At 42.2% G+C, this 15,069-nt stretch overlaps 1 protein-coding gene across 1 annotated transcript in view; it reads left to right on the top strand.

Moving 5' to 3' along the window:
* Positions 1 to 25: 25 nt before the first annotated feature.
* Positions 26 to 15,069, top strand: part of gucy1a2 (guanylate cyclase 1, soluble, alpha 2) — a 92,691-nt gene continuing 77,647 nt past the window's right edge. Inside the window, exon 1 of the mRNA XM_015951690.3 lies at positions 26 to 4,903. Within this exon, the coding sequence (XP_015807176.1) occupies positions 4,586 to 4,903 (318 nt within the window). The 5' untranslated portion in view covers positions 26 to 4,585. The remainder of the gene's footprint in view (positions 4,904 to 15,069) is intronic.

Raw genomic sequence — 15,069 nt, 5'->3', positions numbered from 1 at the left:
ATTTTGACGGATAAACTCAAAAATGTTGGTTGTTATGAAAGAATTACCTCAATGCACACTGATGCGCACACAGATGAGCTGACATTTTAATCGTTACGCACATCTCGGGGGTAACTAAATAAATCAAGAAAAGATTCTCATCAGAACTTCAGTGCTTTACACTGGACACTGCTCAGCGCGGCTGGGAGCGAACACGGACAATGAGCTGAAGATCTGTAGAGGGGTTTGTAGTGCAGCGCAGAACCACAGTGATGCGGTAAGATTTCCTTCCACTGAAGCGGTCTGGAAATGCTGTCTCTCTGAGGGATGTGTCACCTGGAAAAATGTTCTCTGATTATGAAATTTTGGCTGAATAGCGCTTGTTCCCGTCTCCAATATGGGCACGCATGACACATCCAGTCTGTCTGAGGCAGAATAACCTCTTCAGCTCAGAAAGCACCTGTTGAGACATTTGATCATGCACAAAGTTTATGTGGAGCAGAAGCAGTCGGGCCACGGCAGGTGAAATGTTCCTAGCCTACATGAAGTGAAACTGTTTAGTTGTAACATTAATATGTTACTGGACACACTGGTCTGGTTGGTTAGACCAGTGTTTGAAGTGGAAAACACACACACACCAATTAAAATAATGGTGATAGCGTGGACTAGAAGCCAGGTGATGGTTTATGTATTTAAATGATGATCAGACTGCTGTAAAATGTAATCTGTTGCAACAAACAGACACCAGAAGTGAGGAACAGAAAATTAAATGACCCTTTCAATGTTTAGAGCAGCAGGAACTCTGAGAGGCTGCAGGCGCATCAGTGAGTTTGCGGCCGCTGTGCAGGGGGAGAGTGCTGAAGCAGGAACAGTTAAGATGCAAAAACTACCGTTGTTAAAATAAATTGTGTTAACTTAGAAAATGTGGGCGCAATTTTCATTACTTGTCAACATTTTTCTCCAACGTTAAGACTGCTGCACAAGAAAAAAAAAAGACTGCTGCTTGCGTGGGCCCTTTGTAGCTGTGGGCCCCTGGGCCTGTGCCCAGTTTGCCCATAATCCGGCCTTGCAGATCAGCACTAGAAGATTCTAGATGAGCAGAGACTAGTCATACACATTGGCTTGATAAGTAGATAAAAACATTTCACTATAACATTGAGTTGCTGGTAAGTTGTTGCTGGAATTGCTGGGAAAAAGTTGCTTGAGTAGCCAGCAATTTTTTTCTAGTTCACTGTTAGCATTGTTAGCTCAATGTTAGCCTCTAGCCTACTTCACCCGATAATAGAGTAAAACAATAAGAATACCATGCCTTTGTAGGTTTACAAAAAATAGCTTCTGGGCCCCTCCTTTGATTGGCCAACGTTCTTTCCACAATGCTGCCGCCTTTTCCTGGCTGGTGTCAAATTACAGATGCTAAAACTGGCTCTCGGAGCAGGAAGTATGGAGGCGGGACAGAAGGTAAAAAAAAATATAAAGGCTACATTTCTCTTCAGCTCTTGTTAGAAAAACTGGCAACCACCAGTCGATGAGAAGGACATCTATTTCAATGTAACCTTCCTTCCAACTGGATAGAGTCATTAGAAGGTTAAGTGGTTATTTCACCATAAACTTCTTACTTATTGCACCTTTAAACAACCAAAACCAGTTGACATAACTTGGTTAAGGGACTTTCACATTTAAATTCATATGTGTAATATCACACCAGGACCATCAGTTCTTTATTTTTAGTTTCTGAGTCAACTGTCAAATAATTTCCAAGATAAGTTATTAAAATTTGATGTCATCTCGATGATATATGTAGCTACTGAATGAAATTACTTTAAAACACCAAGAACAGCCCTTTATATCTTGTGGCCTGTCTGCGCTTGGCTATAAATGGCTGGCGGCCAGCTCCAGGCAGCCCCTCTGCTCGAAGGTTTATCTTCTTTGGAACATAATTTGTTTCATTGTAGCAGTGGCTTTATTAAATGCCCACATTATGACCGTAGGGCTGCGGACTGATTGGTAAGTGCAAGCAACCAGATAAGGAAAGAGAGGCAGAGCTTGTGCACAATGTGTGTGAGGGAAGAGCGTGTGTGGGCGTTTGTTAGATAGAGAGAAAGTCTGTGCAGTGGATTGGGGTCATGTTGCTCCTGAGAGTCAAATAAATTAACAAGAACCTTCAGGAAATTAACATAGGGATGTGTGCGTGCCCACATGCATGCACTTGCATGATGCATCATGTCTGTTTCAGTGTCTCTGTCGGTCCCATCGGGCTCCATAATTAACAGACATGCTGTGCCAATGGAGGTCAAGGTCATGGCTGTTATTAGTACCAGACAAGAGCATCATTCTGTCCTCTGATGGAGGCCAGTGAGCTTGTACTACCGCTGCAAGCTCCATTAACTGCCCTTGGAGCCATTTTTTGTCCTCATGTATGCTCACATCAGGCATCATGTCCCCATGGCCTGTTGACCATGACGTTTAACTATCATCACATTCAGCTGGATTTTTATTTAATTAAATTTTCTGTGAGATACAAGCATTATTTCATAAGGAATATTTGTCCAATCATTCCACATAACTTATTTTTAATTGTTTTTAAATGAAATTTCATTAAATGGCCAGTTTTGCTTATGACCCCTGTCATATACTGTAAAATCTGATTAGTTCACCTTACTTGGAAAAATCAGAGACCGTTAATAAAAGAAGTACATGGAAGTATGTTTTGGAGCTACAACTAAGACAAATTATACATAGAACTTGGAAAAAATGCTTACTGAACATGTATTTCTGAGTTGTATAAGCAGTGGTAAACAGGAGGCAAATGTACCTTTGGCATATAGCATTTAAGCACATTTCATTTTGTATTAGTAGCTGCAACACATATCTAGATAGACTACTTGTTTTTTTTAGTTGTATTATTGGTAATAAAAACAAACTCCAGAAAACACTTAAACTAAAATATAATAGCCCTTGTAGCGGGATAATTTTTTAACTCATGTTTTACCTGCGAAACGGTGACATAATTCTAAATGTGCCATTTAAAAATTCTTGGAATTTTTTTAAGCCAAATATTTTCCAATCCATCTTCTGTTGTATTTGTGCATCGTGGAATGAGCAGCTTAGCTAAACATGCGAGTGCCTCCAAAAAGGGGGCAAAGCATCCTTCAATATTCTCCTCTTGGTATTCACTTGTTTTGAGCTCTGCTAGGCGAGTCACCAACTGACCCCTGACAGCTTTGGACAGTTCCTCAGGACAATAGGACTTGGTCACTGGCATGAAAAGGAGGGCCGTTCTGTTGTGGCTGTGTATCTATATCTTTACCACTGACCCAGCCATGCAGTGTAATAAGGAATAAAGTGTTAAAAAAAAGCCAAATTGTTTTTTTCTCTTTCTTTGCTTCTTACTATGAAAAGGTGCAAGCATCCAATCCAGCATCTCAAAACAAGAAACATGGGAGTATTTTAGGAGATTTTGAGGGATCAGGCTATCCAACAACATAACATTTCTCCTACACCAGCTGGTATTATTAAAGGTGACAGATGATTGACTGAAATGATAATTTAAAACTTTTTGGGATTGATTTTTAGTTTAATTCATCAATAACCAACACATCGTTTATTATGGATCACATTTTAAGCTGATCAACTCATGCAATGAAAACAAAAACTGTTGGTTAAACAAACAAGCCGTTAGCAGATTTATCTAATCCTTGACGCCTATTTAAGGCGCGAGCTCGGTGAACATCTGCGCACAGACTGACCGCGCGCGCTTTCTGTGCCCCCGTTTCCTTGCGCACATTCACTCCGGTCATTCCTTAGCGATGTATCTCATCTTTTAACTAAAAAGTAGGACAGAAACCTGGAAGGCAACAGTGGAGGACTGGGATTGAAGGATGAAGGGCAAATGAGAAAACAGCTGACTGTCTGACAGACAGAGGAGAGGAGCGCTGTCGCAGAGGAGGAGGAGAGGAGCGAGGGAAGCAGGCGCAGCTCTCCAGATTCCGCTCCGACGAGAGGGAGAAAAAGCACGCATGATGTCGACCTTCATACCGGCTGAGAGGAATTATTGAGGTGCGCCAAGACGACCATGTTGGACCAGCGTATTGTCCACGCATTTCCAATTTTGCTGGCGTCTACTCTTAAATAGTTGCGCCCATTTGCCCCTCCAGATTGCAGAAGAAGCAGATATCTAAAAATCTCATCTTCTGCATCACCGGGGACATCTTTTGGGGGAGTTCTTGCATCCCTGGGAGCAAAGCAGATTGCGGGTGAAAGGAGGAACACCTCTGCCTTCTCCACCTCCCTCTTACATAAACGTTTGCGTGCCGTTAGTGTTCCCGTTCTCCCTCGACCCGTTTGCTGAGCCTCACGTGCATCTCATGCAGACACAGACAGACGTGGACATTATTCCACGCGCGCTCAGCCACACAGCCCACATGCGCTCATAATCAAACGGACAAGCCTCACCCCTGTCACCCATCTAACCCCCACCCCCACCCCCTCACTGTCTGATGAGTCCCCGGCGCGCAGGTGGACGTGCGCCTTCTGTAGCATCATCTTCCTCAGAAGTACCGCTGTCATCTTCATCACCATCACCATCCTCCTCTTCCTCAACGCCACCATGTCCTCGTCGCGCAAGATTTCATCCGAGTCATTCAGCAGTTCGGTGGGCTCTGATTGTGGGCTCGAGAGCTCCGGGGGAGACGGAGGGGATTGTATTCTGGAGCCGGCGGAGGAGAGCCGAGGTTGCCCCTTTTCCTCCTTCCCGTCGTCCCACAGAGCGGCTCTCTGGAACGGCCGCAGCCCCGGAGAGAGGCCGGTGTGCCCGTCGGGCGAGGAGAAGCAAGGACCCTGCGTGCCACACAAGAGGGCAACCAGGAGGAGACGGGTGAACCTCGACTCGCTGGGGGAGAGCCTGAGGAGACTCACCTCACCCACGGTAGGAGTCCCACTCCCCCAACTCTCGTCTGAATAAAGTTGCACCATCTTTTATTAACACTTTATGCAGCATCATGTTTGCATTTCTGCAGGAATCTCATGCAAGCTGTTCAAAGATTTGTGTTAAAGTTCAGAAAGGAAGCAGCGTGTTTTTTTCTGTTCCTGTTCTGGATAAATTATTACCACCATAACATGATGTCCTGCTGCTATCTAAGAACTAAACCCATTTCCTCCCTTCTGCTCTAAACCTGAATCATCTGGTAGATTATATAATATGTTGTTGTGAGGCAGAACAAGAAATGCCCTTGCCTTGTCTGCATATATAACTGTGTGTGGTGTGCTGTGTGTGTGTAGTGTGTGTCACTTCTATTTTATAGCTGCTGAATTAAGCAATAAACTCAGATTTATACAACATGTACATCTTAGCCAACTTTATGACTAAAACACTTGCATTATTTTAAATCAATGCCATAATTGTTACAAAATGAACATTAGAGTGTAATCCACCATACCATACCACATCATACCACACCACACCACACCACATCATATCATAAAACACCACATCATACAACACCACACCAAACCATACCACACCATACCACATCATACCACCACACTGTCCCATATCATACCATAAAACACCACATCATACCACACAACCACATCATACCACACAACAACACACCATAAAATACCACATCATACCACACGACCACATCATATCACACCACACCACACCATAAAATACCACATCATACCACACCACACCATACCACATCATACCACCACACTGTACCACATCATACCATAAAACACCACATCATACCACACGACCACACCATACCACACCGTACCACATCATAAAACACCACATCATACCACACGACCACACCATACCACACCGTACCACATCATACATCACCACATCATACCACATGGCCACATCATACCACACCACACCACATTATACCACACTGTACCACATCATACCACACCCTACCGAACCACACCAAGCCACACCAAACCACACCACAGTACACCACACCGTACCACATCTTACAACACCACATCATACCACACCAGTCCACATCTTACCACACCAAACCAAACCACACCACGCCATAAAACACCACATGATACCACATGACCAAATCATTCCACATCATGCCACACCACACCACACCACACCTCACCTCACCACACCACACCACACCATATCACACCACACCACACCAAACCAACCCACACCAAACCACATCACATCACATCATACCATACCACATCACACCACACCACACCACACCATACCAGACCACACCATGAAACACCACATCATACCACACAACTACATCATACCACACCACACCACACCACACCAAACCACACCACATCATAACACACAACCACATCGTACCACACCAAACCACATCACATCATACCACACCACACCACACCAAGCCACACCACATCATAACACAGGACCACATCATACCACACCACACCACACCAAGCCACACCACATCATAACACAGGACCACATCATACCACACCACACCACACCAAACCACACCACATCATAACACACAACCACATCATACCACACCAAACCACATCACATCATACCCCACCACACCACAAAACACCACATCATACCACACGACTACATCATACCACACCACACCACACCAAGCCAAACCACATCATAACACACGACCACATCATACCACACCAAACCACAGCATACCACACCATACCACACCATACCACATCATAAAATACCACATCATACCACACGACCACATCATACCACACCACACCACACCATACCACATCATACCACCACACTGTACCACATTATACCACACGAACACACCATACCACACCGTACCACATCATACAACACCACATCATACCACATGACCACATCATACCACACCACACCACACCACACCACAGTATACCACACTGTACCACATCATACCACACCATACCACACCACATCATACAACACCATACCACACCACACCAAGCCACACCAAACCACACCACAGTATACCACACCGTACCACATCTTACAACACCACATCATACCACACCACACCACATCATACCACACCAGTCCACATCTTACCACACCAAACCAAACCAAACCAAACCACACCACTCCATAAAACACCACATCATACCACATGACCACATCATACCACACCACAACACACCAAACCACACCACATCATAACACATGACCACATCATACCACATCATACCACACCAAACCACACCAAACCAAACCACATCACATCATACCACACCACACCACACCATAAAACACCACATCATACCACACAACTACATCATACCACACCACAACACACCAAACCACACCACATCATAACACATGACCACATCATACCACATCATACCACACCAAACCACATCACATCATACCACACCACACCATAAAACACCACATCATACCACACTACACCACACCAAGCCACACCACATCATAACACACAACCACATCATACCACACCACACCACACCAAACCACACCACACCATATCACACCACACCAAACCAACTCACACCAAATCACATCACATCATACCACACCACACCACACCACACCATAAAACACCACATCATACCACACAACTACATCATACCATACCACACCAAACCACACCACATCATAACACATCATACCACATCATACCACATCATACCACACCAAACCACACCAAACCAAACCACACCACACCATACCACACGACCACATCATACCAAATCACACTACATCATACCATACCGTACCATTTTTTATTGTAAAATCAATTTTAAATGTAACACCAAGGATGCACAAAGTGCTGTACCTACACTTTCAAAACTTTCAGGACCTTAAGTAATAATTGATCAGTTCATCTCAGTCAACTCTGAGTGTATGGCTGAATGATGTCCGACAGATAGCATGGGGCCGTAGACTGTCAAGTTTTAAGCACAAGTAAAATGAAGTTAAATTTGATCTTGAACAAGAATTGCAGCCAGTACAAAGATGTTAGAACTGATGTGATGTGGTCCAATCTACATGCCCCAGTCAATAAACGCGTTGCAGCATTTTGCAACAGTTGCAAGCGCCCCAATTACAGTAGTCCAGTCTGAATTACAAAGACATGGACTACAATTTGCGGGCCCCATTAAGAGATGATCCGTTTTACTTTGGCTATACACCTCAACTGGGAGAAACAAATGTTTTTTTAAATATTCAGTTATGATATAATTTGCAACATAAGTTTCTTTTAGAAGTCTTTAATTATAATCTCATAATTTCAGTGTTCTCTGAATGAACATAGATGTTTTACTAATATCTCATCAGCCGGATAAATATCCGCCCTTCTCATCTGTGATTTACCAAAGCAGGACAATTCATTATTCATAAGCTTTTTGTGACAGCTCCTGGTTTAATCAGAGCTGGCAGGGCTCCATTTTGCTGCTCTGGATTGAAACTGAAGTGAGTGACACAGGCCGTTTATTGCAAGCTGCATGACACGAAATATGGAGTCCTTAATCTGACAATTGTTCCATTTGTAAGTCTTAAGAAGTTAAGGAGAGGAAATGCATCTGTGATTTATGTTTGGAAAATGAAAAATAAACCAGAGGTGCAGCCATACAGATACATTCTAACTCTCAGATGGGGAGAAAAGTTTTATGCACAGTCTTATATGATTTGCACAATCTTGCACTCCACTTCTGACAAATCACATTAAAGCTCAACATCTGTAAAACTGACTGGGTTAATTCCATTTTTTGTGTTTTCTAAAATCCTATAGTTGTGGCAGCCATCTTGAATCTTGAATGAGTCCTGTGAACCAGTTGTAAATCTCAACATCTGATAATTACTTTCTGAGAATCTCATTAATATCCATCTTGTGGTTCATGGGATAATTACCTAATGAACACACTATCAGCACAGGGCAATAAAAATAGGGAGAGGGGACCACTCAAATATAAATTAGCACCACACTCAATGATAGCAAAATTGGCCATTTATGAGTGGGCAACATTATTGAATTACAATTTTGAAGTTTTGTGTGTGTGAGCGTTTTTTTTTCTTTTTACTTTTTAGTTTTGCTTTTTGTGTGTTTTTAACATGTAAAGGCCAACGCTTTGGTCACGGACATATAAATGTCCAACAATGTCCCTTTGGATGTTTCAGCCATGTTCCACACAGGAAGTCTGACCTAAAAGGTAATGAACGTTCACATTGATTAGTGAGTAATTGGACCATAATCTTGTAAAGTACCACACAAAGTTACATAAAATGAGTGTTCTGTTTCCAAACATCACTCTGGTTAACTATTCTTGCAGCTGGTTCTGTGCAGAGTCACTGATGGTATGCTTCATTCTCTTTCTTCTTCACCTTGGCCACAATGACACTCCTCTCCCTCCGCCAAAACACACACACACACACACACACACACACACACACACACACACACACACACACACACACACACACACACACACACACACACACACACACACACACACACACACACACACACACAGTTCAGTCCCAAAGATCAGTTCTCATTCACTCCTCTTGAGTTTTAATGAATGTGGGCGAGCCTGTAGTGATGATTAAACATTTTTGGGGGATTTTATTTAAAAAGTCCCCCCCATGTTTGCTATCCATGTCAAAATCATTAAAATGTTGGAGTGGGTCTCCACTGCCTCTACGAACACCCCAAATGTAAATAAAAACATCCATCTATTTGCTTTCAGTATTTGGTGTTAGAAATCATGTAGCTAAAACCAGTTGTTTGAAAACCTCCCAGGTTGTGATGTCACAACAAAGAAAATTTGTATCCAACCCAAGCCTCTCCCAGATATCAGAGCTTCTCAGCTCATAGCAGCCTGAAGCGATGAGGGGTGGGCGTTTTCAGCTTGTGTTCCTTAAAGTGACAGATCCCTGAAACAACTCATTCTAGAAGGTACCAAAACCTTCAAGAACAAAACTGCTAACTACATTAAAATGTAGTCTTTTTTTATCAACCGTACTTATGCACAGAGCTGCGTAGGTACACTATTATGCAAATGTGCTTAGGAATAATTTTACGCATTGTGTGGTATTCACCATCTCACTTATACGTAGAAATGTTCCTAATTATAAGAATAGCTCTGACCAGGCGTACGATGATCATCTAGTGGTAGAACGGGGAAACCACAGAAGGTGTCAGTCATTCATGCTTGTTTCTCATTCAAAAAATATTTTTACCCAAAAACTTAATTATGTGTGTTGAGAAAAACTTTATTGCATATCTGGCTATTAGAACCTATAAAAGACACCTTTAACCAACTGGAATTTGATGTAGCTTGGCTGATCTTGTGTTGGAGGATTTGGCAAAGCGCGCACTCCAGAGGGAATGCATCAGTTTGCCGACTTTTAAAAATAACATCTCAGTGTAACGAACAACCAGGAAAATCCCCTATGAAACCCCCCTCAGAACCTCCTCCCATTCTGTGACCCGAACATTCACACAGCACCAAAGTAACTGACTGACAGCTCTGCAGCCGACAGCGGAAGCTGCACTCAGAAAACAAACGTTTCTAAACAAGAGCAAAACTAACCCCAAACAGAGCATGCATGCAACTCCTTAAATCTAATCTGTGAATGGTAACAGAAGGGAACAGTCAGTCCGTTACACTTTGATTAATTGAATGCAGTTTTACATCGAACCTTTTTTTTTTTTTTACTTCTAACAGGGACCTCTTCTCTGTCCCGACCGAGTTTACCACCTCTGCAGCTTTCTGCCAGGTGGAATTCATTCCTTTACTGGTTTGGCAACCAGAGCCTCGATCTATCACAAAAGTCACACACAGATTTTCTTTGTGAGCTGAGGACGTGGTGTGACCAGATACGGTTAATTGAGAGCGTTTCTGTATGTAAATGACGTGAACGAACACAATCATCCGGGTGCGCACATGTGGGATTTATCAACAGGTGATTCTGTTTTTATAAACGTTTGATGGATGAGGGCTCTGGTTTCTCAGTGGTTTATTGTGTCATCTCTTACCTAGATCACGTGTTGGTGTCCTTATAGTCCCCAAATGATTTTACAAATGGGAATGAAAGCAAATCTCTCCCACTTACAGTACTAAAACAATCGTCTAAGCAGGTTCTTTCCCTCTGGGTGGTTACAAAGTTAACATTATCTCAAAATTCTGAGCTGCATGCAACAACCTGGAACAGCCCCCATACGCTCTCGTGTTAATCGTTGTTCTTAGAACACATTGAAATGACTCCTGCTTTGACTTACTAATAAGTTGGTCTTTCAGTTTGACTCCATACTGGGTCATTGAAACTTGACTTGTTTAAGGATGATAGTGCATCATACAGTATGTCTGCATTGCTACTGACGATCAAGCTGAGTATTAAATGTATTCAGCGTAGGAATCTTATCCAAAATAGGTCTGATGTAATGACTGATGAAAGCATTTTTTATTTCATAATTTCTACTCATAAGTTTAATTCACTAATAAATAGTCCTCTGATATGTGGCAAATGGTAGATGGTCAGTATTAGATATAGCACCTTCTAGAGTCCTAGAACCCCCAAGGTGCTTTACAACACAATCAATCATTCACCCATTCACACTCATCAATATTTTTAGCCTATTAACTTGCACATTTGCTGAGCTGGCATTCATTTTTTCGACTGTCCTTTCTGCATTTGGCAACTAAAACTGTAGCATAGTCAGTCTGGATTATGTCCTTTGCTTGTTTGGACTTTGCTTTTAAATGCTGGCACTTTGCTGCCAGCAGACTTGTATGTGTTTGCAGTTTGTTCTCATGGCCAGATCAGGAAAACGAGGGTAGATTTGTTGAGTTGATGCTGTTGTTGTGTAAGCCCTCAGCGTGATTGTGAGGCTCAGGGAAGCTGGCTGATGAGGACATCATGGGTATCCATCCATCCATCCATCCATCCGTCCATCCGTCCATCCATCCGTCCATCAAATCCATCCATCCATCCATCCATCCATCCATTATTTATTCACCAATTTAGTATTTTTAAGTTTTTATTTCAAAGATTATTGTTTAACAACCCCTGCTGGCTCATTTACAAGCTAAAAATGTTGTTTAGAGTGACATCATCCTCTTTATTTCTGTTTTTTTTTTTTTTACAAAACAACCTGTTATTCTAATGCAGGGGTGGGCAAACTTGGTCCATCCAGCATATTTTAGTTTCAGCTCTGCATCATCACACTTGATTTCAATCAGCAGATGATTAACAAACTTCTGTAGAGCTTGATGAGCTGCCGAACAGGTGAACCAACTACTGAATCAGAAGTGTTGGAGCAAAGACATGCAGGGTACCGGCCCTCGAGGACCAGGGCTCCCCACTTCTGTTCTAATGAGACAATTGCAACAACTCCAGGAAGCCCCCAATCAAACATTTGTTTTGGTTTCAGTATTTTCTTAGTATGGACCAATCTAGCAACACAAAAGCGTCACCTGGTGATGTCCATCTGAAGTTCCCAGACATGGGGGTGGACCCTACAGTGGTTCCTCAGATGGGGTTCAGAGAAACAATCGCTAGAAATTAGATCAACAATCTTGGTTGCAAATTTTTACAGTTACTACAAAACTTTGAGAAAAATAGTGATGAATGGAGAAACTAAGTTTATTGGAAGTTGAAGCTTTTTTGTTGTCGTTTTCTCTTAACGGTTTGATTAGGTACTTTTTTACTTCAACCAGATATATTTAGGGTCAAGTGTCTCTGCTAGAGTTATTTTGTTGGTGGGAGGTTGGGAACCTCTTTAGTTTACTCCAGAAACCGAAATAAGTTGAACAATTATTTTTCTTTCTAGACATTTGTTTTTCATTGTCAGACTAAAAGCAGAAATCTGCTCACAGTCTCCCAGTTCATACACTAAAGCAAATGGTAGATCCTCTGTCATTCATAACATTTTTCTTCTGTATGTGGGGTAGTTCCTTTTGAAATGTTTGCAGGTTTCCAGCTGTGTTAAATCACTGCTGTGTGACACCAGACTACAACAGTTCATGATAGCAGAGTAGTTTAGAAATCTTGTTTTTTTGTGGATGATGTGGCCATTTTGGCTCCAATAAATGTTGATCTTCAGTTGTTGCTAGGCAGGTTCATAGACAGTAATGCAGTGGCACTGTCTCCTGGTCCTGGAGAGCCGGTATCCAGCAAGTTTTTGTTTTAACTTTGCTTCAACACACCTGATTTAAATCAGCAGTTGATTAACAGACTTCTGAGGAGTTTGATATACTGATGCAAAGGTGATTCAACCACTGAATTAGGTGTGCTGGAGTAGAAAAACAAGGAAAACGTGCTGGATGCTGGTTCTCCAGGATCAGGAGTGAGTACCACTGGCGTAGTGTGAAGTGGTTGAGATGAGGATTTGCACCTCCAAATCTCAGGTCATGGTTTCTAAAAGGGTCGATGACAAATTTCAGGTCAGGGGAGAGGTCTTACTTCAAGTAGAGGAGTTTATCTTGGGGTCTTCTTCACAGAAGAAGAAGAAGAAGATCTTTTATATAGCGCCTCTCAAGATAAAATGAGATGCATCACAAAAACAAAATTAAGGTCTAAAAAGATTTTAAAAAGGATTAAAAAATAGGTTCAAAAGGAGAAAAGAACACAAAATTATGCAAGGAAAGGGAGAGAGAAAATGAATAGGAAAGAGGGAAATCAATGGATCCCGGTAAAGGCGGAATAAGAACAGAATGGAGAGGATGGTGGTGAAGGTCACGCAAAAGAACAGGTGAGTTTTCAGCTGCTTTTTGAAGGAGATCAGTGAATCCACCGATCTCAGGCTCAAAGGAGGGGAAGAGGGAGCAGGAGAGCCACAGGATTGGGGTGGCAGGTGCAGTGATGTGGATGCTGAACCGGTTCATTGTGGTTAAGAGGTAGCTAAGCCAGAAATTAAAGCTCTGCATTTATTGGTAGATCTTCATCCTAATCCTCATCCAAGGTCGTGAGCTTTGCATAATAACCAAAAGAACAAGAATAGAAGCAGCCTGAACATGAAGAAGTGAATGAAAATGGATGGAATCAGACTCAGTACATTTTAAAACCAATAAGTAACATTTTCTCTATAAAATGAAACCAGCAGATTCCATCAACTCTTTACTTCAAAGCAATCGCCCATCCTGAGCAAGTACACCACAGTAGTTAACATTAGGAGGGAAAGCACTCTTTACCGGGAAGAAACCTGCAGCAGAACCAGAACTAAGCTACTGGCTTGGGTGACTAGGATCTGAGAGGACAGGGAATACAACATAACATAAACACTGAACGGTTGGACCAGTCATTGTTTTGGAAGAAACAGAGAAGACAAAGTTCATGGCTGCACCTGTTATGCTCAGCAGTTGTATCAGAAAGTAGCACGAACAGGCGAGAATTTCTTTTCCTAACTTTATTTCGAACCTGCGTCACATGTAGCAGTATCAGGCATTCATTTGAACTCCCTCATGCACTTCTTCTCCTCCTCCTACCTACGTTCTCCTATCCAATCCTGCTCCCCAGTGGTAGACACAGCAGCATCGACTCAATAAAAATCTAAAGAAAGACAGAGTGAGGAAATGTGGTCAGTCCTCCAGCTGCTTAAACCTTAAGTAGCATAACTAAAGGGATGAGTCAGGATAAAGCTAACCTTAACAGAAGTTGGCTCCATTGAACAGGAATGTTGATAACTGAAAGCTTGAGAGTGAAGAGCTTGGTTGGGAATACATGTATCGGGAAGAAGATGGAGCTTCAGATGATAGAAGTAAAAATTAATTTCTGTTCTGGATTTGAAAAAATAAAGTGATTCTAAAATTCAAGAAATATGCTTTCTCCAAAATTTAACCAGAACTCTGGGAGTAGGATTAGCAATCAGCCGGAGGATCTTCTCAGAATATTTAGGACATTCTGATAAGACTCAGTCAACATGTGAGGTAAATTCTCATTTATAGAGCAAAAGCAGCCTTTTGTAAGACACTACTCCACGACTGCTTTCAATCTGACTTTAATAGAACAGTTGCATTTGGCTAAACCATTTAATTGTTTCCTTTAGTGAATTTTGTCCCTTCATCTCTAAAAACCACACAACCTTGATTTGGTTAGTTAGACCCCGCCACCTAAAGCCAGGTTGT

Source organism: Nothobranchius furzeri, chromosome 13 (assembly GCF_043380555.1).
Source record: "Nothobranchius furzeri strain GRZ-AD chromosome 13, NfurGRZ-RIMD1, whole genome shotgun sequence".
NCBI classification, from domain to species: domain Eukaryota; kingdom Metazoa; phylum Chordata; class Actinopteri; order Cyprinodontiformes; family Nothobranchiidae; genus Nothobranchius; species Nothobranchius furzeri.
The sequence above is the reverse complement of the archived record's forward strand: the minus strand, read 5'-3'. Positions and strand labels throughout refer to the sequence as shown.